This window comes from Botrytis deweyae, assembly GCF_014898535.1.
Source record: "Botrytis deweyae strain B1 chromosome Unknown BDEW_003, whole genome shotgun sequence".
Lineage (NCBI taxonomy): Eukaryota > Fungi > Ascomycota > Leotiomycetes > Helotiales > Sclerotiniaceae > Botrytis > Botrytis deweyae.
In genome coordinates, this window is record NW_024066210.1 from 1,921,854 (window position 1) to 1,947,972 (window position 26,119).

The 26,119-nt window shown below is 44.1% G+C and overlaps 10 protein-coding genes across 10 annotated transcripts; 4 read left to right on the forward strand and 6 right to left on the reverse strand.

The window, feature by feature from the left end:
* Positions 1-16: 16 nt before the first annotated feature.
* On the forward strand, positions 17-502 carry EAE98_001934 (uncharacterized protein; the record flags this gene model as incomplete). The annotated part of the gene is made up of 1 exon (XM_038949553.1): positions 17-502. One exon carries the CDS (start codon positions 17-19, stop codon positions 500-502), a length of 486 nt encoding a protein of 161 aa, XP_038814538.1.
* A 2,203-nt stretch (positions 503-2,705) lies between these two features.
* EAE98_001935 (uncharacterized protein) lies at positions 2,706-5,203 on the forward strand (the record flags this gene model as incomplete). The annotated part of the gene is made up of 5 exons (XM_038949554.1): positions 2,706-2,847; positions 2,898-3,296; positions 3,353-4,320; positions 4,371-4,533; positions 4,584-5,203. 5 exons carry the CDS (start codon positions 2,706-2,708, stop codon positions 5,201-5,203), a joined length of 2,292 nt encoding a protein of 763 aa, XP_038814539.1.
* A 546-nt stretch (positions 5,204-5,749) lies between these two features.
* On the reverse strand, positions 5,750-6,880 carry EAE98_001936 (uncharacterized protein; the record flags this gene model as incomplete). The annotated part of the gene is made up of 2 exons (XM_038949555.1): positions 5,750-6,754; positions 6,827-6,880. The coding sequence occupies 2 exons, from the start codon at positions 6,878-6,880 to the stop codon at positions 5,750-5,752; spliced, it is 1,059 nt and encodes a 352-aa protein (XP_038814540.1).
* Positions 6,881-8,208: 1,328 nt separating this feature from the next.
* EAE98_001937 (uncharacterized protein) lies at positions 8,209-8,502 on the reverse strand (the record flags this gene model as incomplete). Its single annotated transcript, XM_038949556.1, has 1 exon — positions 8,209-8,502. The coding sequence occupies one exon, from the start codon at positions 8,500-8,502 to the stop codon at positions 8,209-8,211; it is 294 nt and encodes a 97-aa protein (XP_038814541.1).
* Positions 8,503-11,047: 2,545 nt separating this feature from the next.
* On the forward strand, positions 11,048-12,668 carry EAE98_001938 (uncharacterized protein; the record flags this gene model as incomplete). The annotated part of the gene is made up of 4 exons (XM_038949557.1): positions 11,048-11,215; positions 11,278-11,629; positions 11,685-11,879; positions 12,004-12,668. 4 exons carry the CDS (start codon positions 11,048-11,050, stop codon positions 12,666-12,668), a joined length of 1,380 nt encoding a protein of 459 aa, XP_038814542.1.
* Positions 12,669-12,879: 211 nt separating this feature from the next.
* EAE98_001939 (uncharacterized protein) lies at positions 12,880-14,112 on the reverse strand (the record flags this gene model as incomplete). Its single annotated transcript, XM_038949558.1, has 1 exon — positions 12,880-14,112. One exon carries the CDS (start codon positions 14,110-14,112, stop codon positions 12,880-12,882), a length of 1,233 nt encoding a protein of 410 aa, XP_038814543.1.
* A 1,052-nt stretch (positions 14,113-15,164) lies between these two features.
* On the reverse strand, positions 15,165-18,780 carry EAE98_001940 (uncharacterized protein; the record flags this gene model as incomplete). Its single annotated transcript, XM_038949559.1, has 6 exons — positions 18,288-18,780; positions 17,160-18,231; positions 16,324-17,110; positions 16,038-16,268; positions 15,630-15,989; positions 15,165-15,571 (listed from the first exon to the last, which is right to left on the reverse strand). The coding sequence occupies exons 1-6, from the start codon at positions 18,539-18,541 to the stop codon at positions 15,165-15,167; spliced, it is 3,111 nt and encodes a 1,036-aa protein (XP_038814544.1). The 5' UTR covers positions 18,542-18,780.
* Positions 18,781-19,107: 327 nt separating this feature from the next.
* On the forward strand, positions 19,108-19,698 carry EAE98_001941 (uncharacterized protein; the record flags this gene model as incomplete). The annotated part of the gene is made up of 1 exon (XM_038949560.1): positions 19,108-19,698. The coding sequence occupies one exon, from the start codon at positions 19,108-19,110 to the stop codon at positions 19,696-19,698; it is 591 nt and encodes a 196-aa protein (XP_038814545.1).
* Positions 19,699-20,875: 1,177 nt separating this feature from the next.
* EAE98_001942 (uncharacterized protein) lies at positions 20,876-21,390 on the reverse strand (the record flags this gene model as incomplete). Its single annotated transcript, XM_038949561.1, has 2 exons — positions 20,876-21,109; positions 21,292-21,390. 2 exons carry the CDS (start codon positions 21,388-21,390, stop codon positions 20,876-20,878), a joined length of 333 nt encoding a protein of 110 aa, XP_038814546.1.
* Positions 21,391-22,755: 1,365 nt separating this feature from the next.
* EAE98_001943 (uncharacterized protein) lies at positions 22,756-24,708 on the reverse strand (the record flags this gene model as incomplete). Its single annotated transcript, XM_038949562.1, has 3 exons — positions 22,756-23,817; positions 23,871-24,092; positions 24,148-24,708. 3 exons carry the CDS (start codon positions 24,706-24,708, stop codon positions 22,756-22,758), a joined length of 1,845 nt encoding a protein of 614 aa, XP_038814547.1.
* Positions 24,709-26,119: the final 1,411 nt, after the last annotated feature.

Sequence of the window (26,119 nt, forward strand, 5' to 3'; positions counted from 1 at the left end):
GTTCCAAAGGGTTAAGATGAATCTGAGAGGATCTGTTGAGAGGAACACAAAACCGTTGACCGGTTTCAGGGGGAGTAGCATGGCTTTAGAGGCTGAGTCACTTGTCGTTCAGGTCAGGCACAGTAATGGCTTTATAGAAGTTCAACACAAAGCTTCCCATTGGAACAGATTCGATATATGCGTCGCAACGCATGGAATTTTAGTCATGTGTTTTGGAGTTCCTGGTGGAGATGCACAGCTGCAGCCCTATGGTAGGGCTGCAGAGTTCGTGTGCTTGGTATACATTACACTTTCGGCCCTTCTACAGGTTCTCAACCAGACTTTACTATTGGAGGTATTCTTTAAACGTTATATGGTGCCTGAAATATGCGGTCAGCAAATTGTTCCACTTGCCTGCAATTCTCTCGACAAAGTGTTTATCATTGCCTGTTTCAATCACCTCCAATTCTTGTACTCGGAATCGCCGTCACGATTCATGCAGGGTTTGCATTTCCGAGCTTGATTTGTTTGGTTAAAATGTAGCTGGTACCCGTAATGACACTTGAGAGATGATAGTTTGCATCCAGGGAGCCAGGGTCACTCTTTTCCGCCGAGACCCTGCATTGTATAAGCTACTGGTACGCGCCGAAGACCCAAGTCCGCACCTTTAGTGCTCTTCAACGTACTGATGAAGAAGTCTCACAGGTTGAGCGTACGACCTAGTATATTTCCGATGCATCTATCGTTGAGGCTTAGACCCCATGGATTTCAGAATCAGGTTATACCGGATGGATCTTTCGACCAAAACCCACAAATTGTAGTACTTTTCTGTAAAGGCGGTGACCTGGCGCTGGTAGATGAAGAAAAGGTGAGCGTAACGGTGAGTAGCGATCATGCGCAAGAGGTGGTGTAGATGTAATACGACATCACCTCTGCAGAGACTCATGCAACTTCAGGGGTGTTACATCAGCTTTACCAATAATGAGTATGACATATCTAGCGCAGCTAAATAGTTTCTCCTGTATTGATTCCATTGGGATCGATATATGTTGAATTGAAACCTTATAGAAATAGTTCTCTGCCTTGTTTTGCGAAATCGAGGGTCTCAATCGCATGCTATGGCTGTAAAACCACACTTGTTTTGTCATATAAATGTACCAAATCTGATTGGGACCCGAACGTTGCGTTGCCCATCATGCAAGCATGCACCAGAGTGACAGCTCGAATAAGCTTAAGCAGCATAGGATCTAGATGTTTCCGACGAAATCGGATAACTTCATGGAGGATTCGAGGAAGTAGAAAGAATCATAAGTCAAGCCCATTTGAATCAGGCCGCTTTTCTCATGCTCCTAACCTATACTTGAATAGAATAGCATTATGAGAAACTCTGGTCAGCCCTGCCACGTGGAAAGTTCAGAGGGAGCCGACTGCCTGAAGGGAGGTGGTATTCGTGTAGCTTTGATCTACGTGAAAGGTGGTTGTGCTACCCCGGATAACAGAGATGTCAAGTAGATGAACCGGCGGGGTGATGTATTGACATCATTCTTTCAAGGCAAGGCAAATCGCAGTAGCAACAAATTGATGATTTACAGCCATGTTGTCCAATCTTAAGCCATTTCCCAATGCGCCGCGTGAGGGACTTTTTCTGTCTGTTGTATGAATGTCGGTGAGCTTCAGGCGTTCTAAAAGGGAAGGTGACACCCTCGGGACTCTTCTACAATTGGGTTACCTCATCGAGCTCATGTGTATTAAATCACGTGATATATCGCCCGTCTCATATTTCGGTACGTGCGACGTCTACCGACAATTGGATACCATCTCATCTTCTCGAAAAGTTCAACTGCCTATGAGCATCTATCCAGGTATTATCTGATCACCTGCATCCGCAGATATCGTTCTTCATCATGTCATCAAAACCCTTCATCTCGAATTGCATAGCAGTATGTTGAAAAATCAGCAGTTGTGAGAAATATGCCATGCAGCGATGTGGTTGATAGCAAAACATGTTCTTCTAACGGAAGATATCCTGAGATATCTGCTTCATGAATGCAAACATGTTTGAAGATTTATTTGTAGCATCTTCTCACATTCGAGCTGTTGCAACAAGTGGTATATCAATCTGCGCGTAAGTGCTACGCAGTCGAAGTCGTGCATCAATATCAATACCTTATTCTAGACCTTTTGATTCACTAGTCATCGAGAGGGAGATCTCATTTCTGTTGCACAGCCCGCGAATAGTCTTGCGATTTATGTTGGTTTATCAAAGTGAGATTCGCTGAATCGTTATTCCCAACAGTGAGGATTCAGAGTTTGATTGGTAAATCGTATTCACTTCTCTATTTAATGGGAGCAACGCGTATGCTGATGGCACAGTTGCATTGTTATTCACCATACGCCTCAATGAGCTGGCACTACTCAAATTGGTTGTTTTCCTTTTGTATGGGCTTTTCTGATCGGATCAATAAGGTTGTAAGCCACCGCTCCAAATAAAGCAATATTCTCATTTCGCTTCATCACTGTGCCACTTAAAGGAAGCACGTTACCGAATCAGTCCAGCATATTTCAACTCCGCCTAGGGTTTGTAGTTTCAAAAAAGAATAGGAAGACGAAGATAATAAGCACTGCTTATAATTGTTTTCGTGAGCCATACCCTCTGCTTGTCTTGATCTCTTTCTCTTTTCTTCTCCGCCTTGTTTCTACACAAAATCAATCCCAACTTGTCTGAAATGTTTTCGAAAAATCTTAGACTAAGGCTACTGACCTTGGTATCAACGAGTGTCTTGTTAAACTCAGTAACAGCGGCGACAGTAGATGGCTGTGGAGCAGTTTCGAATGTCATCAAGTCACATACTCATGGTCATCCAACAGGTAAAACAAATTTCGTATACTTACAAGTGGTGACTAATGTGATCATCTAGCAAACACCCAAAGATTTAACGCTTCCATTGCTCTTCAATGCCTTCAATCCGTACCTCTGGATGTACAGCGCTCATCAGATTTTGTTGATTATATAGAGCCATTCTGGCAGTTCCAGAGTACTCTCGCCTATCTCAAAGACCCTCCATCAGGCTACCCGTTACCTGGCGCTGATATGCTAGGAGGTCTAGCTGAGATTAAAGAAAACGTCAATTCAGGATATTATGGAAATCAATGGGAGTTTGAAAAGGATCTTCATTCTCTGGGAAACATATTGCCTCATGATTTTCACGTCAACTTACCGCTTCCCCTGATGAGCGTTTTCTCCTTTTCTACTGCAGATGGACCATTGGTATCGATATCATCCGACGGCTTGGCCATGCCGGAGCTATATTTTAAATGTACGTACAGGTTTCTCAATTTAATCGATCGTTGTCTAAGAGCTCACCTTGCATAGATGACCTTGACAAGCAGAATAACATGACACTATCCAAAACAGGTAATTGGACAGCATCACCGCTGGTCAAAGTCAATGACCTGAATGCTACTTTACATCTTGAATTTCTCAGTCAGAGCACAAGTGCTTTTCAAGACAACGATGCCAACTACAATAAAATGTTTTATTCGTTACCGAATCTGGCTTTTTCCGGAGGCAGCGGAATGTTTACGTCTGGAGCATATATTTATGGATTTTCGGCCGATGTTATTCAATATACTTTCGCCAATGGAACCAGCACAAGCGCCCAAATTTATGCATCAACAAACCTCAATTTCACATCCATATCATCGGGACAAGATCTATTCAACGCTGTAGATCTACCGGAATCAGAAGCAGCATCTTCGAGTTCCTCGGCCTCAGACAGTCAACAGAGCACCAAAACTAAGACAGCAGCAAGATCAATTACATCACTTACCGGCTATCCCCAACCAATCGTCATGCATCCGGACGGGTATACAAGCGGTTACTTTTTCGAAGATACCATGACTGCAATTTTAGTAATGCAGGGGTTCAACGACCCTTATCAAAAAGAAGGAAAAGCAGCAGTCGAACAACAAAGAGTGATCAGTGAGTTCTTAGCTGAATGCCAGAAGGCCAAAATGGAATACTTGATCGTAGACGTACAAACAAATGGAGGCGGTTATCTATTCAGCGGATATGATGCTTTCAAACAGATCTTCCCATCTTTAGTTCCATTTGGAGCATCACGATACCGAGCCACTCCGCTGGTAAATTATATGGGCACCATATTCACTGGTGCCGGAAAATACGATAACAGTCATGATTACCTCTTTCAGACACAATCAGAACTTGATGGTAATGGACAACCATTTCAAAGTTGGAATCAGGAAGCCCCTAACGCGCCAATCTATGGTGATAACTTCACTGCGGAACTTCGTTACAACCTTTCGGATCACGTTACCATGGTGAGCCGCTCCCTCAACCGTAACTAACTTCATGCTAACTACTTCCATAGACCCAAGCAGGAGGCATTAATATCACAGGTTACCTAGACGAGAGCAACCCTCCCCCAGCGGTCTTCAATGCTTCGAACATTGTGATGCTTATGGATGGCGGTTGCGGCTCCACCTGTGCTCTCTTCGCCGAGATGATGAAAGCTCAAGGTGGTGTGCGAAGTGGTACGTTAATCATCTACTTGAATTTGTTCTTCCCGCTAACAATTCTTTAGTTGCCGTCGGAGGTCGCCCACAGCCAGGTCCTCAACAAGGAGTTTGCGGTTCCAAAGGCGCTCAAGTACTGACCTACAATAGCGTCGCATCTCATCTTGAAGCTCTACCAGACGCACAAGCAGCCTATCTTCAAAAAGGACTCGAATTGCCCGACTACCCAGCTCCCGAATACATCCCTAACATCAAAGCCAACGTGTCCCTCGGATCTACATCAAGACTGATGTCCGGTGGTCGTTTCAACCTTCGAAATAACATGCACGACGACGATGAAACATTCACACCCCTACAATTCCAATACGAAGCTGCTAATTGTCGTTTATTCTATACTAAAAATGATATCTATGATATCACCGGTTTATGGATGAGAGTTCAATCGGTAGTATGGGGAGGTCAGCCTTGTGTTTCCGGTAGCACTATCACCGACGATGATACAATGCCCTCTGGCGCCTACGAGACCGTACCATTTGGCGATTCTGCATTACCGAATATTGAATTACCAGCTCAGCCGGGCTTGGTACCTATTGGGAAGGGAGTCAAGAGTTGGGCTAGCGAGAGTGGAAACCGAGAAGATAGTGCGCAGAAAGCTTTTGTGGGGGCCATTTGGAATGGATTGCTGTGATTCTTGAGGGAGTGCATGGAATGGGGGTTTTTGAAATGAGAACACGTTGGTCTGCATTATGGGTGTTGGTAAATGCATATGCGGGGCGTTTTTGGGAAGATTGACCATGGATAGAGGGTAATTGATTGATAATATTGCATTGGATGTATTCAGCGAAGGCGTGGGGAGTAATAACATCACGCGAAGTGGTGTGAATTTATGATACGAATTAATCAAGACTGTTTTTCTATGATGTCTGTTGAGCTCGTGTTTCCCTTGTCTCGGATAATAATGATCGAGTAAAGCGTTCTGCAATGCAATACATACAGCTCACCAGCAAGGATTGATATATTTGTGGAGTATATCGCTGTGATGCTTCCCAGCTAGGAGCTAGATCCGTCTCTTATTTATTCAATTTCAGGTTTCAAGCTAGACTATTGCAGAGCTGTATATGTATAAAACGACACGTTCATCCGCGCTTTTGAATCGCCATTGAATCAGGCCGCCCTTGGGTATATCCTTAAAACGCCAATATCAACCTCACGAATTGTGCTTCTAATGTCGAGTTTACGTTCCCTCATCCATCGCATCTCCGTCTCCCTCTCCATGTCCGTCTCCGTTTTCTGGTGGCGCAGCATGACTCTCAAACATCCCTACAACCTTCTCCAAATCCTCTACTTCTCCGTTCCCGAGTTTCCTTCCCTCGCCCTGCCATTCTCCATCTCTCACTTCACCTTGCGAACCTAGCTCCAAGCCTCGCACGTTTTCAAGATGTCGTCTCGTTTCCTTTTCAATGAATTCCAATCTTTCTCTTCTCCAACTCTTCTCTTGTTCTCCCACCATTCCAGCCATGCCATCGCCTTCCGATAACTCTTTCAGCCTTGGTCCTAAATTATCCAGTAACTGTTTAAGCGCAGGCAATTGCGCCAAGGCGAATTCGGTCGTAGTCGCAATAGGATGTTTTCCATCTTTCGTCAAATTACCCTTCTTCTGCAAGAATGCCAACGAGGGTCGCTCATCATCCTCAACATCAACTTCCATCTCCGTGCCATCCTCAGCCTTAACAGTTTTCTTAGCCGAACTTTGACTTGGCGATATGATTCCTTTCAACGCCGCGATAGTTCTCTCATTCCTCTCCTTCTCTGCCCTCAGCACCGCATTCAATTTCATCGTCTCCCTCAACCTCTTCCTCTGCAGCGTAACCGTTTCCGATGTGGGCACTCCATCCGCCCCCGCTCCATTTTCCTCCACACTCCTGAAATCCAATCCTTCATAATGGCTCAATCGGATCCAATCCCTGACATCCGGCGGCACAGCAAAAACGTTTCTCAGCAAATAAATTTCCATCTTATCGAAATTCTTATCAATCTTCGCGTTGAGCAATGTTTCGAGCTTGTAGACTCCGTTTTCGATTTCGTGCTGGCATTGTGTTGCAACTTCTTCGGCGGAGAGAGTGGAAGTGGGTGCGAAGCCGATTGAAGAGGGAGGAGCGGCGAAAAGACCTTTTTCGAGCGCATCGATGGCTCGGAATGCGAGGAGATTGATACTGTTTATTATGTCGTCGATGACGGCCTGGCGAAGATGTCAGAGACAGACAATATTTCAATCGGGCAGTATCGGTATAATCACATCTCAATAACTTACAATTGGTCTGTATGTCAAATGCTCCGTGAGGAGAGCAGTGTCTGCGGCACTCATGGTTGTGGTAGATATTAGTTTGCGCCGGTGAGGAAAAGACAACAATGGCTAGTTCGGATATTCAAATAAGCCGCAAAGAATGTTAGAGAACTCGAAGATAATTAGTACAGACAATTAATCAAGTAATGGCACAAGTAGAGAAGGGTAATTCTACTGCGTGGGAAAACCTTGTAGAATTGATGTTGAAGATGTTGACAGAGAATTGCGGGGGACGCGTTTGGCAGGGATACATTTTAGCGCGATTTCGAGTCCGGTACTGTGCGTGTGTGCTTGCGCTCCCGGTGAACTCATTCGCGCCTCCCCGGTGACCCCTCAAATTTGGCGAAACCATTTTCTTAATACAGCTAATGGTAAAACTCAATTATGACTACGTATTCAATTTTTAATTTTTTGGAGAGAGAGGGGGGCAATAATTAGGTTCTATATCGGCGAAAAACTATATTTCTGAACTGCTTACCTATCTACCTACTGTGTCAAAGAATTTCAAGAGAGGTTACACATGAGAGATGTGAAATGCACTTGTATTGAAGTTACGAACTCACAATTCATATTCTACTTTTCCCGGACTCCCAACAAAACTTTACTTTCGAAAATGGTGGATATGTAAGTGGTCTTCTTGTAGTGAGATTTCTCATCTATAATTTTCCTACACAGATATGCAATGACTCTTCTTTTGAGCTAGGGGGGTAAGTCAAATGCGAGAGGAATATTCGCGTGCGCGCAAATGTAAGCAATCGAGTTGAGAACTAGAAGGATAGAAGGTCATATTGATACTATACGATCATTAGATCACAAATTTTGGCTGCTGGCAAATTTATAGTTGATTCTGCTGCATTGTTATTATCAAGAACCATGAAGGAAGTTTAAAGGGAGAGAACGGATCTCCTAGCGAAAGAGGAGCAATGTTTCAAACGCAAAATGACGACAACAAAACAATAAGCACATGCCTCAAAACTCAAGAGTCATGCGGTACCAAACTTAAACGCAAACAGATAGATCTTCGAGGAAGGGAAAGGAGAGACATTCAAACCATTGATCAAAATGTGTGGTATCCAGGCACAATCATAACCATAAAACATAACGATCGTGTGCATATACCCCGGGTTGATCTGCTCAGCATAAACCCAAATACGCAAAGATAGTAAAATCCCCACAATATTTAGGGTCAACTTTCCCATGGCCCTTTGAATCTGGAGTATTGGTTGATGATGATCCGGCACCAACAGTCATTGTAGCTACAACAACCAAGCAAAAAGTACACGGGTTGGGGATGTACAAGATATCATTGCCCTCTGTCACAGTGTCGTCACGAGCTATCAATGAGGTAGCTATTGCGTCTGCGATTGTGGTGGTGGGAACCCATTCGCGAACGAAGGTGTCTCCGACGCATATAAAGCTCGAGGTTCGATGCTTGCAGTGCTAGAATACTCACTACAGCCAGTTCCCCATATTGTGCAAGTCGAATCACTACCTTCGATGAAACCGGTTGTAGTATGAGTAGTAGGCAGGCCAGAGTTAAGCTTCAACACATCATTATTGAGACTGTTTGGAATATTTCTCCCATGTGTGATTGCAAGGAGTAATGCGAGGAGAAAGGTTGCGACCTGAAAGAAGCGGCACATCTTAAAAGATAGGGGGCGGTGGGTGATCAGGTGATCGTGCTGAGTGTGATGCTAATTCAAGGAGTATATTGTAAGGAGTCGAAAGAAAAGAGAAGTCTGGCTTAGGGACTATGAACTCACAACGTTTTATATACTTTCCATATAGTAACAACTGGTATTAAGAGCAATCGAGCCACAGTTTTGGGAGCCCATACGTATCTTTTCCATAATCATAGATACTGTTGTTGGCAACCATGATAACAGCTGTTACAAAGGAGGGCTAGAATAAGACGATCAAGTTCCCATGAATATAGCAACAACATCTAAAATTGCTGTACTGATACTAATTGTAAGAGCATATACAGTTTGATGCCGTCTCTTCCGACCCGGTCGACCTTTTTGCGGCCGGATAGTTACTCAAATCCGAAAACACCTGGTGACAAACCACTCCAACATTTGAAATCAGACCACTCTGATAGCCACAGCGAAAGTTTATTTAGCAAAAGGGTATTTTTAAGCCATACCATAGTCATCTGATTGTGCATTTGTAATGCTGCGCTTTCGTTATCTACTCCGTACATGTATACGACTGTTTGTCTAATTTTGTCCAAGACACTGTCTTGTGCGGACAGATTTTCCGAGTGTTCGTACAATCTACAAAACTCAAAAAAGGGGACCAAGATTGATTAGATTATAGATGACGGTGAGTATAATTTCCAAGACCGTACGACGATAATGTTATAGACGACACCATCTTATTTCTAGGAGATTGGACTAATTTCCTGAACTTTGGGGTTGAATCAATGGGCAAGTGTTTGGCAATGAGAAGTTTGCCCGATGAATTGGATAGTCACCATGGATCTCACATTGGCATAATAGTCATCGTTTACGAATCTACAGCATAGATTGAAGATTGAAGAATGAATGACATGATGTGGAAGAGGTACTTAATCGATTTAGGTTTTTACCCATAACTCCAAAACGGAGTGAGTGACAGTCAAACTATCCTCTCTAGCGGATTAATCGAGGTCCGAGAGTCCCCCGCCGGATAATGCCTTGAGAGAGCGAGATTGTGGCGTTAACACTATTGACAGTGACAGTGACATGACTTCATAATTCGAGTATGTTATTATTGCTCAAAAGTACGGAGTAGGAGTACGTACCTAGGCAATTCAATTTTAGACACACCAGGGATATTTTTCTACTCCTAATTCTGAACGTATCGGGGGTGGCGGACTATGTACTATGTACCTGCCTCGCCTACGGTTGCATTCCCCAAAGCCCGTGTACCTGTCAGAATCTTGAAAGCTGACGGCAAAGCTTGAAATTTGAAATTTGTTACTCAAGGTACTTTCGGAGATATCACCAAATCCTTCGACGGCCCGGGGCGTAGGAGTTTTCCGCCAATTAAACTTTTATCATGTTTCCATGTCATCGGGACAAGTCCTGTTGTGTGACACGGCATTGCTCTTCTACAGTAGCTCCTTCGTTCGAACTCCTTCAAGAACCGGCATGAAAATATAAAATGAATGATGGTGTGATAAAAGTCTTGGTGACCATTACCAAGTTGAACTTGTAGGAATTAGTCTACAATTAGTGGCGATTAGCTACGATTAGTTGCTAATACTGCCGGTGCTACTCAGCCTACAACACCCAATTTTCCGAAACCAGAATCACCAGAACCTTATTTCGTAATCACGACACCTTTTTCTTCATCACAAAAAGGAATAACCATGTTGTGAAATCCATTTACAGGAAGAAAAAAAAAGCTTGTTGCTATATAATCTTTTCTTCTCTTGCTGTGCACTATGTTCACATGCATAATTCCACTATTGTGTGCTTCGATGGTCGCTTGCCTTGTCTGATTCGTTTATTGTACGTACTCGGATGGTATAATTTAATTAACATCCGACTAGACCTTGCGAACTCATTATTATTGTACTTCTAAATGTAGTAAAGTGATGAGGGGCTCCAATCTATTCAAGCGAGCTGCTTGGCCCATAAGACACGTTTCTCATATCCGGTACCTTGCAAGTTCTAGCAGGGTGTATAAAAAATTTAGTCTAGATCTAACTTTGGTACCTGATATCCGCTCCAGAGAGAAGGGGGAGAGGAGAAGGAGGAGAACAGACTCAACATGAGAACGCCATCTGAGATCCTGTATGCGCGGACAGTTCCGTTTTATGGCCTGCAATAAGTATCACAGTTTCATCTATTTAGTTTAGAGAAACCCAATTGGATGGATATTGGAAAAAGCCATTGCTTTTGCACATGGCAAGCTTCGATTTTCTTGCTTCTCCCCCAGAGCTATCTACAAAGGTGTGCCTAGGTCCTGGTATTTCTGTAGCCATTGATCGAAAAATTCTCCGGGTTGATATGGAGCCGTGCCCTTCGTTCCCATTGTTTTATTTCTAGAAAACTTGTATCTACCTCGCGCAGTCCCCCATTACTTAGCCTTACGCAATTCGTACAATATTCTAGATCTGACCAACGCGTGGGATCTTGCCCATCACTTTTCATCTCCTCCTCTTGCTTTGGATGACGATGAAATTCCACTAGAGTTATTATGAGTTCTTCGCGCGCAGTTCATCATTTTGTATCCCCTGAGAGAGAGGTCAATGCCGGCATCTGGTCCCTTTTCGGCGGTGCGACTGTATGTCTCGTTCTTCGACTTTGGTGCAAGCTGAGGAGACAAGGCCTTTGGTGGGACGACTATATACTCATACTTTCCTGGGTGAATACACTTTTCCAAAATATCGAGTCACGAACTTCGTCCAGCTAACCATCATATACTAGGTGGTTCTTCTAACAACCGACATCTTTATATCCTACGAATTTGCGACCGGATATGTCGTCAAGACTTGGAATGATCGAATGTTGATTCTCGTATCCATATCATCCTGCCTCACTACCGCCGGCCAAACATGGAGCAAATCCGCCTTTGCAGTAACTCTTCTAAGGATGACAAACAACTGGCAAAAATTTATTTGCGTAGCCACCCTCATCATCCTCAACATCTTCCTCGTCCTCAAAGTCTTTGTAGATTGGTCCAAATACTGTGGTAAATCCGGATATCAGAACTGGTGGAGGATGCCTGGTTTCTGTGTTGATTACCAAGCAGCAGCTAACATCAAGGTTGGGGGAAATAGTGGGTGCCAAAATCCATATGATAAGATTGTCGATCACTAACGTTTCCCATTTAGTCTTCAATATTGTGGCGGACTTTGTACTGGCTCTATTCCCATGGATGGTCACATGGAAATTGAAGATATCTTTGAAAGAGAAGATCGCTCTTTGCATCACGATGAGTCTTGGGGTTGTGGTCGCTATCATCTCAGCTGTAAGAACTGCTTGGATGGAGAATCCAAGTGTCGATGCCTATAATGATTATTATTTTTGTAAGTTTTGAGAAAAACATCATCTTTACACTCCCCTCCAACTCCCTTCCCTCTCCATATCCACACAACATCCACACCCCTCCCATACTCCAACCAAATCATCCCCAGTCTAACAAACCACCAGGGCGCCAAGGACTATCCATGGTCTGGTATTCTGCCGAGGTCGCTGGCACCATCATTGTGCAATCCATCCCGCTAATGCGACCCCTCGTAAACGACATGCACACCTCTCTCGCCTCCAAAAAGCTAGGATCCGGCGCCGACGGCAAAAGTTACGGTCCGGGAAAATCAAACAAGAGTACGAACCGACGAACTCTTACTCTTATCTTGCAAGGATGTGATGTGAAAGATGACGAAAATGATGTAGAAGATCAGAAGAGAGTCGATGTTGATCGAATGCATCTGACTCAGGATGAGAATGGGAAGATTGTACTTAGGAGGAGAACCGACTCGGGGGGAGATGTAAACGCGTATCAGAATAGTCGCGTGAAGAGTTCTGCTAGGAGATTGGAAGAGGAGGAAATTGGATTGACGGAGGATCAAAAGGACAGGATGGTGGTGAGTAGTGAATACCACGCTAATGGAGGATCTTTGGAGGATATTCCGGAGTATCATGCTCATAGAGGACCATTGGAGGAAATCCCCGAGTATCATGCTCATAGAGGACCATTGGAGGAAATTCCCGAGTATCATCCTCATGGAGAGCCGTTGGAAGAGATACCCGAATACCGTACGATTGGAGGCAAGGAGCATATCCCCATGACGGAATTCCATGCTGTCACTTGTTAATATGTATATATCAAACCCATGTAAATAATTTCACAAAAAAAAAATGAAAAGGTTCCAAAAATATATCTTCTATTACAACAATATCTATGAATTTCCAAATTTTCAAGAAAGTTTTATTCGCTAACGGTCCTTTGTATACCGGAACCCGCATCCCCCTATCCAAATATCTGAACCTCAATCCCATAATCCCATAGTCCGATATATATCCACATCAAAACTTCGCCACCCTCTCCTCATACGCTCTCCGTTCCTTCTTCATTACTCTATCGACCCAAAAATAACTCGACGTCGCCCAAATAGCCAAATAAGCAAACAGCACCCCCAACGACAACCCAAACGCATAATGGAATTCCAGCGACCAAATGACCGCGCTCAAACAACCCAGATAAACCATGACGCCTAAAATCCACCACAGCGTCAGATGTAAAAACATTCTTCGAAACCCCGGCGAAGAATCATATCGCGCATTATATCGCACTCGAAACTCTCGGTCTTGCAGACCGTCCACCGCGATGAAATCTTCCGCCGCATAGTATATAAATGGACGCATGGGGGAGCCCCGCGCGTGAGAATTAATCCCGATGGGAATCTTAAACGGAATAAGTGAGATCACCATGACGATGCCGAGGAAACTCATTAGGAAGCCCGGAGAATAGAGATACAGCTCCGGAATCTCGAGTTCGCTTCCTACCACAAACGGGATGAGCGCCATCAGCATCGAAACACCATATACCCAGGACGTGGCATCCAATTCCCATTTAGATCTTGAAAGCAGCGGAGCACAGAGATCGCGATACTTGAGAAGCCGTAAGACGCGCACGATCAGGATGTAGAGTTCGCCGAATCCGAAACAGATGATGGCGTAGCCGAGAATGTCTTTGTCGTATTCTGGTTTTTCGAGTGGACATTCGTTTTTGGGGTATGCTTCGCAGGATTTGGCCCAGCGGGCGCGATGAATGTCGAACCAGACGTAGTATATTATGCATGGGAAGACGATATCGGAAAGGAGGATAACGGCCGGACCGATGGTGATGGAGAGGTGATCTGTTGGTTTCGGATTTTTCTGTGCCAGTTTTTCATAAGGCGGGGGTGCTGGGAGAGCGCTGCTTCCATTGTCAGAATCTGAGGCGAGAGCTGGTGTAGCGTTGAAAATGGCATTTCCATTGTCTACGGTTTCGACTGGAAGGTAGGCTGGTATTTCTTCGATTGTATTATTGTGCGGATCAATGACATTGATGCTAGGGGCCTCATTTGTGTATTCCGGACCTCCAACTGCTCCATTCAGAGAAACGTTCGCACTAGAACCTGGTGTTAAAGGTCTTCCTTCTTCTTTCTTTTCAGCATCGCTGACGACCGGCGGAATTCCGTTCTGATTCTGTCCAACTTCTATCACTGGTAACTGCGGAGCTCCGCCTTCACCAGCCCCAGTTGCTGTAGAAGCCATGGATATATATATTGATATTTATATGTGCAGGGAGGGAGGTGATACTGCTGATGTTCAGCAAAAGTACATTCCTGAAATATAATTGAATGGGGAAGTACTCTTAATGATCTGGGGTTTCTGAACCTTCGAGAAAGATCAGACAGCACGTTTTACTAAGGCGAAGAGCTGTCTTGTTTCAGGTAGGTAGGACTTCAAGAGCGCTTGAAGAAGCTAGAGTACGCTAGTGCTCCTGAGGTGTTTCAACATGTAAAAAGGCCTTCAACTATCCGCAGTGGTATAATAGGCTATGCTGGCTTCAGATTAACACGATGGTCGTAAGCCTTTTGCTGTGTGGGTAAGAGAAAGGAAAAGCAGTTGAGTGATAGAGGAAAGGGAGGAATAATGATGGTTAAGATCATCTTGTAAGATCTTGCCTTCCACCATCAAGAACAGTGGGGATGCTCAGAGAAAATCGATCAAACATCACTAGTCATCATGGGAGAATTCGTTCGGGGTTCAAAATGGCATTCTAGAATCAGGTACCAAGCGCGGTGGGAGATGAAACTGATGTATACGCCGGAGCTTCCATCAAATATTCCATCCAAAAGATACCTAGTCCTTCAAGAATCTTGATGAACTGCACTGCTTGACTCGGATATTACGTCTGAGCAACGTTTTGAGAATTAATCTGCACTTTCCAAAAGATTCTGTTGAGTCTGTTCACCAACTTGTGGAATAAAGTTTAAAATTTATTCCCGTTGGAGGTTTTGCGCTGATATATGTAAGTGGTTTCACGACTCGCGAGCCGTTTTAGTACTCTCCAATCAACCCGATAACCCACTTCGCGCATCTAATGCAGGGTCACTGCGGCTACTATAATAGTGCCCTAAATTCGGCATCGGGCTTCTTGATCACTGTCCTGCAAAACTGAGATTCTCCAGTTAGATTGCATTGTGCAGATTATAAAATGGGACCGGAAGAGGGATTCACAAACTCAAATTATTTAATTCGCCCCTTTTCCGCCCGGCCCGCTTCCTGCCATTCATAATTTCATACAGCGAAAATCCAATCGACTAAATTACGAGCCATTTCCTGGCTATGACATTTGCCAATTTCTTGTTACCTGTGACCATACAAAGAATTTTGAGATTGTGTGCAGTATCAATTTCAATATCTTCTCGTGAGCTCTCATGGCCATCGTTCTCTTTCAGTACACGAAGGTAGTATTTTATCGCAAGATGCGAGACACCAAGCATATGATAAACTCTGGCCAGATTGTAATGAGCCTCCTGACGTTCCTCGAGAATGATTGACTGTTTGCGTGAGTTATAATAATCGAAAAGAAATGTCAGACCTTGAAGGATCATGAATTGCCTATTATCTGCTTGTCTCTTGAGCGAGTGATGAACATAAGCAAGGCCTATGTTCAGATTGATGATAGCATTATTTGGATCAAGTGCATAAGCTCTCAGAAAATAGTCTAAGATTTGTTTCGTTAGAAAATGATCTGTCCAAGATATCAGTTTGGGTTGAAGTACTTAGAGAGTATGCATAACTTGTTCCCGAGTAAAGGATATGGCCGTATAACATCAGGAGAGCGACGTCCATATCATCGTTAAGAATTGGTTTTCCATCCTTGTCCTGCGACGTGTAGCCGGCTTTCTCTGCATAGCCTCTTTGACGACGAGTTTTATCGACAAGATTGAAATCCATGGCCTTGACTTGGCGAAGCATATACTTTTGTTCGGGACCTGAACAATACCACGAGACTGGAGATTGACACAACCTCGCTATGGCTGCGTACATTCTGTAAGAATCTGTGGTGAATTGATATTCTCTCATGAAATATCTTGCCACTCTGATACACATCTCCTCGTCATTACAGAGCAAAGCACAAGCTGTATGACAATTAGTAAAAGCTAACTTCTCGAAAACTATGAACTTACTGCCCCAGCATACATGAATCAAGAACATATCCTCGCGCTTGTGATAGAAGACAATTGCGTCCCTAGCGGACTCGCAAATCTCATATGACTCTCTATCATGCCCATCCTTCGCGAGACAAATTGCGTACTCGAGAAAGATATCCAGCCAAGAACTGAACGAGATACCACGATAATCAGCTGGAATACTAGCAGATGTAGCACTATTTCGGTCCTCAGCATCGGCTCCGAGTTCTAAAAGGGTCAGTAATTTATAGGTAGAGTCAAATATTAGGAAGTGTTTACTAACTTTTTGACAATCGATCAGCCATCTCCGTTAAATCAGTCTCCAGTTTTGTCTCCGCTTGAAATTTATCGTCATGAGTATAACCCAAGAATTTGACATATTTATCCCAAGGATAAAAAGTTTTAAAGGCTCGAAAATCATCAATGAGATCTTCAGCAGCCTCCATCCACTTGTAGGTTGCTGTTGGATCCCCGGCTCTCATCTGTTCAAGTTCTGTTTTCATAATAGAGTATTGGTTCTGTAGATGTTCCGCTCTGGCGGCCTCTTCCTTCTTCCTTTCGGCTGGATTAAGGAGCCTGCGTGGCGCATAACGAGATTGACCTCTCCGAATACCAGGGAATGACGTATGTTTTCTACGTGGCTTCTTAGAAGGTGCAGAGTCGGAAGATCCTGTTCCAAATGCTGGGCTCTCATTTTGACGTTGTGTTCGTCGAATTGCTATGATTTCATTCACATACATGAAAGACTGGTCTTTTTCGTTCAGTCTTTCGTAAAGTTTAGCGAGCTCCATCCTTGCTGGGATATTGTCCACCTCCATTTGTACTGCGTTTTGAAAACAGAGTTCGGCCTCTTGGTCAGACTTTTCACCAAGCCAACACTTACCCATCTTGAATTGCAGCGAAGCACCTTCGGAACCAACGCCTGGTGCCAATGGTAAATAGTAATCCAAAGCATCCTTATTATAACCCTTTTCGGCCAAAGTATCAGCTACTTCCTGAAAGAGGTGAGGAAATTCTTCAACGAGACTTTGGTCATTATAGTCAGAGGTTTTAAGATAATTAAAATGACGCTGGGTATGTTAGAAACACTTTTACACAATGGAGAATGAGAGGGCTTACCATAGCCTCTGTATAATGACCAAGGAATAGCCGGTATAGTCCAAGTTTGACTCGTAGCTCGACGGGCAAGCCTGGGCCATATGTATCTAATGGGAATGTCTTGGCATCAAATTGGGAACATTCAGATCTTCTAATATGATCATCGTCCCACTCTCGATCATCATCAACGAATTTGTCCCAAAATTCTTCTTCACTTCTTCCAACTAACCAACGAGCTACCGACCTGAGCTCCTTGATACCTTCAGTATATTTTTCCATGAGCCCAAAAAGCTCGATGTATGCATAGGCATCTGTCCAACCAAAGGGTGTGTCAATTTCTACATCGGCTTTCTTGAATTTATCGAGGGTTTTTGTGTAAAGTTTCATGGCGACCTCTACCTGCCCTCGATCAACGTAAATCGACGCTAACGTCTGAATAACTTCTGTATCGAATGGGCAACGCTTGAGAATGATCTCATATTCTTTGGCCGCGTGACTAAGGTTTCTTCGCTCAAGCATGAGAGAAGCTTTGATTCTCCGAGCCTCCAGATCTTGTGAATCCGCTCTGAGGATTTGTTGAGCTGCGTATTGAGCAGAGATAAGAAACTCTGATCTTAGATCGCCAGTCTCATTCAAAGCAAAATTCAAGGCGGCATACCAAGCACCGGGATGCTTCGGCCTCCAAGTCGCAGCAACCATCAGAGCCTTGACAGCCGAGTTGTATTCGCCCAATTCTTTGAAGCAAGCAGATAGTAAAGTCCATGCTTCGTAAGTCTCTGCATTAATTCGAACAATTTCCGCAGCTATATCTCTAGCCTCTTCACAGCGCCCATTCAAGAATGCATGATTGGCTTGACCTAACCGTAATTTGATATCACCAGTTGGCTCCGCTGCTTTCCGTGGACCTCTGATACCCGGCTTACGACCTCTACCTCCTTTGGCACCGCGCTTTTTGCCTTTCTTTCGACCAGCGGGAGCGTCATCGGAATCATCATCACTATCTAAGTGTCTAGCCTGGCGCACGTCATTTTGCATCTTGCGAATTCCTTTACCAAATTCACGATAATCAGGATCAGAGTCATCCGAATCACCACTATAACAATGTCAGTCCAATTTCAAACGCACGCTCTTCCTCCAAAGTAAACTTACCCAAAATCCATATCTAGAATGTCATCCACGCCGCCCTCCACCTGCTCTCGTCTCTGATTTCTCTGCTCCGTACTTGCTGCAGCAAATTCGGCCCTTGCATTGTCGAGGCTAAAACTACCAGTGCCTTGAGCTGGGATTGAGTCATGAGTAGGCCATATTAAATTTTGGCTCTGGCTTGCTTCTGGATCCGGGTACTGGTGACCTTGACCAGTGAAAGCATAGGCCGGTGATATATCATGAGAGTAACCAGACATTTTATCTAGAATCCTAAATATCGAAGCCTCTCACAGGTTTGATTACTTCTTAGAGTTTTTTTTATCTAAGAATTATTGGCTGTTGTGGTTATCATGCGCAACCTCAGCTGGGTAAGTTCTGTGTTCAGTGTATGTATTTCTCTTTCAAAAAGTATTCAAGAAATACATCTTCTTGAGGAGTCGGAAATGATTGAAATAGAATCTAAAGCTCAAAGTAAGTGCTCAGATGTACCACTGTAGGAAACGGAAAGGTAGTATCAAATGAATGTTTGTATAGAAAAGTATGTCACTTTTTTTATTTCGACGGAGGGAACAATGACAAGATCTAGAAGTTTAATATCTTAGCCTTGCATAAGGCTGATGAAATATTACAGACCGCCTTCCTTAAACGATAGAACTTTCCCCCACCTAAATTTCATTCAGCCCCGCGAAAGAATTAAACATCTACGAGTACAAATTTGTGATAAGAAAAAGTTATCGATTGTCGCAAAATACAACACAGCGAATGAGTTTCTCAACACAATTGTTCAATCTTCCTCAATAGAACTCAACTCTATTCGTTCAAAATGCCCTCCACCACTTTTTCTACTACCTCCCTCCCACCAAATTCCGCCCTCCAGAATCTCCTCAACTCCCAAACACCCACCCCCCTCGAAACCACCCACCCCGCCTACCTCCACCATCTCGCAACCACCATTCTCCAAAATCTACAACTCCAACACGATTGGACCTCCCTAACAATCCACACACACTCCCCCTTAACCTCGCACCCCCTCCCTCGTCCTCTAATCTCCGGATTACCTCCTCGACGCGCCTACATCCACCCCGACGAGCAAGTCGCCATCCTCAAAGCCGAGCATTCCTCCGGAGAAACCATTGCGCAATTTCCCGAGCGTGAATGGGTCCTGCCTACGCATCTGGAAGAAAAATGGAGTTTAGCACGCTTTGCAGAGGTGTTTGACGCTGTGGGGACTGTGCCTCCTGGTTCTGGAGCCGAGGGAAAGGAGGATGCTCACGAGGATGGCGAGGAGATTGTGGGAGGGAAGTGGCAGGGAGAAAATAGGCAGAAGAGGATACTTTTGGCGACGCTGCATGATGATAGTACGATTGTGTATTATATCATGCATGATGGAATTGTGAAGCCTCGACAGAATTGAAGGGGGCTTGATTGGATTACTATTCTAAGAGTCATTCAAACACCTGGATGTCTTGAATAGTTGATTTTTATGGAATGAGGAGCAACACAGCCGCCTTACACCTTTTAATGTACCGAAAACTCGACAACTCGGAAACTCAGTTCTTACACGGCAGATTTGTTGCCGACATGAGGATTGTATTTGCAAGCAAGATGGCTTACAGCAAACAGGTCAACGCTGAAATATTAGGCGTTATATCTAAAGCATAACCTTCGAGATTCGACCCTGCCAAACCTTTCGAGCTCATCATATCATTTCTAAGGTATACACCGAGAAGACACTACATTGAAGCCCTTGAAGGAAGAATATGATTCACGGCTGAGGGGGGAATGTCGTTGTGATCAAAACCCTCTAAAGGTTATCTGAGCTGCGGATGCTTGATTTGTTCCATGGGGTTCTGAAGAAAGTAGACCGGGCATCGTATATTGAAGGAGGGCACGCAATCATTAAATACGGATGGATATACTGGTACCACTATGCAGCCGTCGGAAACGCTCTCAACAGGCACATTACATCATACGCCTAGTCCAGTATAAGTCCAAGGCCAAGCTCCTTCCCCTACGAATTCTCAGGCGCGAGCGTGCGTGCTAGTCGGAATATCTTCGCCAATAACCACACTATAGTTATCTTTACTCCTCTGCTATATCTGCAGGTATCATCATAAATAGCCGTATCCATAAGCTAGCACCCAAGATACCCCCCTAAATAATCATGTTATATTGAGTCAATTCAAATCAGACCAGATCATTGTATAAGTATTCTGTATGTATCTCAAGTAGCGAACAGCTGGTGTTTCAGGAAAATTGCATACCTCCTAATACCGTATCCATATTCATAACCAAATCCCACATCCGTATCGCCATTCCTATCCTTCCTCCCTCCCAAATAAACCCCATAAACGCACTCCCATGAAAAAGAAAGGAAATCAAAAAACACCTGCTCATCTGTAACGCAGACTCCCAACCCAATCGTATATCCCGCTCTCGAGATTCTAAACTCCCGACATGTATGTAGTCGCTGTGTGTTCGATTGTGCGTGTGTAAAAGTAAAAGAAATCCTAATGCCAGACTCCTTATTTCCATCTCCCTTCCCCTTCATTCTCTCTCATCTCCGCTCCCTGCAATTCCATACCCTCCCTCTAACAAACATTACACAACAGCTCCGCCTCCAGAATATATTTCCCCTCCTTGTATTTCTCGCTAGCCTCGTATGCTTTATCGTATTTCCAGCCCACACACTCGTTACAGCGCTTGCAGGTTATGTCTCTGACGATGTGGCGGCCGGTCGTCATGTTTCTTTCTGAGGGGTCGCCGGGGAGGATGTTGACGACGGTGCCGAAGAGATAGGCTTTTCCGTGCTGGCCGCGAAAATTCTGGGAGAGGTTAGTTGGGATGTGGGAGGGGAGGGGAGGGGAGGAGGAAAGAGGAGCTTGGATATGATGTGAGGACTGGGAGTTGGGAACTAGGTGGGAAGTGCGGGGAAGGGAGGATAGATATAGATATAGCTATACGGATAAAGAAAGGCATAAACGAAATACAAGAGGAAAAAACGAACCCGTGAAATAATCTCCTCGTGCGTACTCAAATGCGTCTTGCAGCTCTTGCAGCCGTATATCTTATTACTGGTCAGGTATGTGTTATATGAAAGACCCATGATTTCGTCTTCCGGGTATCTTTCTTATTTCTGGAGGTCTTTTCGTTCTTCTCTTATTTTCTGATCTGGTCGTGAGGGGACAAGGGAGAGGGAGGTTCGTCAAGGCGAGAAGGAGGAGAAGATGGGGATATTCTCCAGATTTCGAGGTTATGTAGATACCTAGGTGAGGACTTGATGCTATTCTTCTCTGCGAGCGACGAATAATGTAGGATGTGGGATGTAGGATGTACCTAGGATGTAGACAATCAATGAGTGTAAGAGGCGAAGCAGACGCAGACAGAAAGCGTATTTGTATTTGTATTTTATCTAGGAGGCTTCCAAAGCGGTCGGGTCCCGTCAGGCTTTGCTGTCTCTCGTCCGTCTTGCCTGTTTGGTAGGAAATCACGTCAGGTGGTATTGTTTTGTGTTCAACTGCTGGTCTCAAGGTTGCAGACTTTGCTATGGAAGTATATTCCCAGAGGAGAGGTAAAAGTATGTAATCTAAAAGGATATTGGGTATTCGCGGCGGAAATAGGTGAGAGGGACAAGTCAAATGTTGATATGAGATGTTTGTTTGTCTGTCAAAAGGCTTTATCGTGGTCTCTTATCGCCTTATCCGAATGGCGGTACGGGTGGGTGGGATCGCGGGATTTATCGTTTGTTAGCGTGAGGAGTAGAGGGAGATGAGTGAATGGGTGGATGGGTGGATGGATGAATCGGGGAATCAATCGATCAAATGACCTTTAAGTTCCAAGCTTGTTAAAATAGAGGCACAGGAGCTAATGACGTTCTTTGATCGATGATTTATTAAATGATTTATTAACAATGAGTAATTTCGTATAAATCAGCTGAGTGATCAATGACAGGTAGGTATTCAAGCATTTATCAGAATGTTTCAGACCCTGTCATTTCTAACTTTCACATTCATTGTTACATGCATATTGAAGCATCTAGAGGTTTCCTCGCTACACTCCTTATATCCTGAGCGACGATCAGATTAACAAAAGGGGATGCAACCTCATTCTCAATTTCCAACACTCATAGCGAAAGCAAAGGATCTGGAAATGAACAATACATAAATTCAAGTCAACAGTCCAGTTCTCCAACAAACGTCCCAACCAATTTCTCAAGGTTTCTCGCCATGTATACAGCCTCTTAGAGCGTCACAGCATAAGAGTTCCAATGAAATATGAACTGCGATTCGTATAATCATATGTGCATTCCAACTACGCTCACTAGCTATACAAGCTCACCAGAACCTAATCCCAATATCCAACCAAATCAAATTTGTCGATTTCGACCTACGACTATTCCATCAACCCCTAAGCTAAAATATACAAAGAATGAAGATCTCCTTTCGTTCCCAAGCTACACCCAGACTCCCTCCTACCAGGAGAAAGCTTCTTCTACGAAATCAATATTTCCATTGTACTGATGTTTCCTCACTGCGCTCCTCACATCATCACTCAACGCACCACTTCCACACACCGATACTCCCATCGCTCCTACTTGATTTTCCATTTCGATTTCCAACAGGGTCTCGATGTTCGGTCTACCAGGGAACATCTGTACGGTAGCCGACGGACTATGGATTTCCTTTGTCGATCTTGGTCTACTGACGAATAACATAATTCTCAAGACTTCGCGACGTTTATCCATTGCGAGAATGGAGGTCATCCATGGTCTAATCCATTCGAGATGTTCTGGCGATTGAATAGTCCAGACGAGAACAATTTTTCGGGCTGCGACGGTTCCATTTGCGTATCCGGCAACAAGGTCTCTTACGTGTGGGACTTGATGAGTGATACCGACTCCTCCGGCAAACAACATGACTGTGCCGTAAGAGTGCATCATATGCATTCCTCCGTATGGACCCTCAGCCCAACACTTGGTATAGAGTTTTCCATCTGGGGAAGCCTCGGCTTTCTTGAAAAGCTTTTCAGTAAATCCAGTTCGAGCTCGAATGACAAATGAGATGCTTGTCTTTTGCATAGCGAGGATATCTTGACGGTTCATGGCTAATTTTTCGTCTGATAAATCTTCTGCTTCTTCTGACCAAGCGACCGAGAAAGGGTGAGATTGGAATAGTCCGATGGATGGCATGTAGAGATATGCGTGTTGACCGGGCTTGAATTTCCATGGTCGTGCCATATCAACGGTAACACGAACGGCATTTCCTGGAAGGGCTTCTACCAATGTTCTAGATCCACCTTTTCCGAAGTTTCGGTACGCAACAGTAAGTACTCTATAGACGCGTTCAGTAACCCAAAGGATAATGGCTCCCCAGAGAAGTTTTAATTGTGGGAGGTCAGATAACTTCAAGTGGTAATAGATGCCGATGATGACAACGATAACCAGTGCGATGTGAAGATATTTAAAGATCTCATATGCGGCATGGCGAATAGGCGAGCTAGCCTGGATCATGATTACAATGGCGGCGATCGTAGCCTACGAGTTTTTAGTCCAAGTCTCAATAGATTTTGATTTCAGAGACAACTTACGATAGCACCATATGTGAGCATAGAACTCTTGCCAATCGACGCCCAAACGGCAGACCAACCAGAAGTATGAACTTTGGCGGCAGCCCAAGCAGCAACATGGGCAATCATTTGAAGGGTTACGATTCTTCCAGTCCATCTGTGCAAAAGGTTGAAAGTATCAAAGGAACAATTGAGCCAGTTGATCAGAGGGTTATTTCGGGCAGCCATAATGAAGAGGGGAATCTAAAAGACAATTAGCACGTGATGGACATAACAACCCATCATTCTTCCAACTTACCATGTTAACGACGGCAAGGATACCGGTTCTATTCCTAAGTTGCTGAGCTACGGTTGCATATGACTGATCCCAGGTAATGCTAACAACACAGAAAGCAATGTTGGTTCCGAAATAAGCCAAGAGAAAGGCAAGTTGAAACCTAGTAGGAAGAGTACCGACGTTAATGGCTCTTCCCATTTGGATTTCTCTGTTATGTCTCTTGCTCAAGACAGGAGCATAAAGAACATGCTTCTTGAATTTCGCAAAGCCGGAAGAAGGAATAGCGAAATATCTTTGCGTCTCGTTGTTGAGTGATGCCATGGTTCGAATATATTTGACAGATTCCATGACCACTCTCCACGTAACCATACCACCGATCAAAGCCGCGAGAACAATGAAAATGTAATCATGAAAATCCTGGTTGAACATTGCGGCTTTGGCTTTGAGAGCCTTTGCAGCGGCGGCAGCAGCCTGTGCGGCGGGTGTGGTTGCGGTTGTTGAAGAACTTCCTGATGATGGTGCTTCACCAGCCACTATTTCGACCAGGGCGAGAACCGCCACAAATATCGAAGAGGAAAACATAATTGTGAAGAATACCTAGGTATCTAACAGATTTAAGAGTTGTATTTGGAGTATTCAGATCGACGTAATATGAAGTATGTAATGATCGATTGACAAATAAGATTTGATGTTCAACCCAGACCAGCCCGAGATGTAAAATTGCAATACCGAGGGGTGATTTCGTGTGTAGTAGACGATCTTGCGTCGTTAGATATTTCGTAAGTGAATGAGCGAGCGGAGTGGGCGATAGATTCCGTGAATAACCAGATTCAAGACAAATAAGAATCGATCGTCAAGCGTATATCGAAATGTCGAAAAGTAGAAGGATGGTAAAGTGGGTTGAAGGAATGTAAGTGAACCAAAAAATGTTCAAAAAAGGCGTTATCCAGACGTCGACGAAGAGAAGGTGGTGTTTGTGGAAAAGGTAAAAGTTGAGGATAAGAAATCTAGAGAAGTCAAATTTGTGGAGGTGGGTGGGAAGGAGATTGGAAATGAATAAAATGTTTTAAGGCTTGGCTTTTGCTCGGAATGCTATTCCTAATGAAATGGATGGATAGATGGGATGGATACATACATACCTTTCCTCTTGAATATGCACCGCGGGGAAAAATAAATGAATTTTATTTATTAATCCTGGGCGCTTCGAATAGAATAGAAAATATAAGATATATTGATAGGGTAGCGGGCAACGGTATGTGTAGTGTAGAAGTAGGAATACCTGGCAAGAATAAGAATAAGACGACCGTCTAGACAAAGTAGTCGAATCGAAATTGAGGGATTGTTTGAGAAGGAAAATAGAATCTAAATCTAGAAAAGACCAGCAAACAGTCACTTCAGAGAAGAGGTCGAAAATGAAGGATATCTCTAGATATGTACCGAGTGAGTTACAACATCTAATCACTCTCTTTCGCACTCTTTCTTTTCTTTTTCTCTTCTTGCTAGCCAGAAGACCAGGGCGGAACGGAAGTCAATATATCAAAAACCTAACCTTACAAACTCTTTTCTTTCCCCCAAAGTTCGGATTTCACAATTCGAAATTGAACCATGGATTGGATGGGGTTACGTATGTTGAGTTTAGCAAGGATCCAAGCTGTGTTTGCCTCTTCCAATGTTCAGGACAGGATTGGATGATGTGTGGACGGGGATTAACACACGCAGGACACTTCTTGTTTGGGCTACCGCTGCAAGGTACAGAGATTCTATGTCGATAGGCCTTGGCGGCCTTGCAGAATTGATTTAGGTACAGTAGTTGTAACTTGTCTTATGTATGGGGTCGACGGTGATAGGTTCTTAGTCAAATCATATGCTTTCTTTTGCCTGGGAGAGTGTATAAAGTTGTGAAAAGGGGAAAGTGGAAGCGAATATCATGCGCACAGAAGGATAGGAAGAGGGCGATGAATGGAAAAAATATGGGGATGATGGATTGATTGAG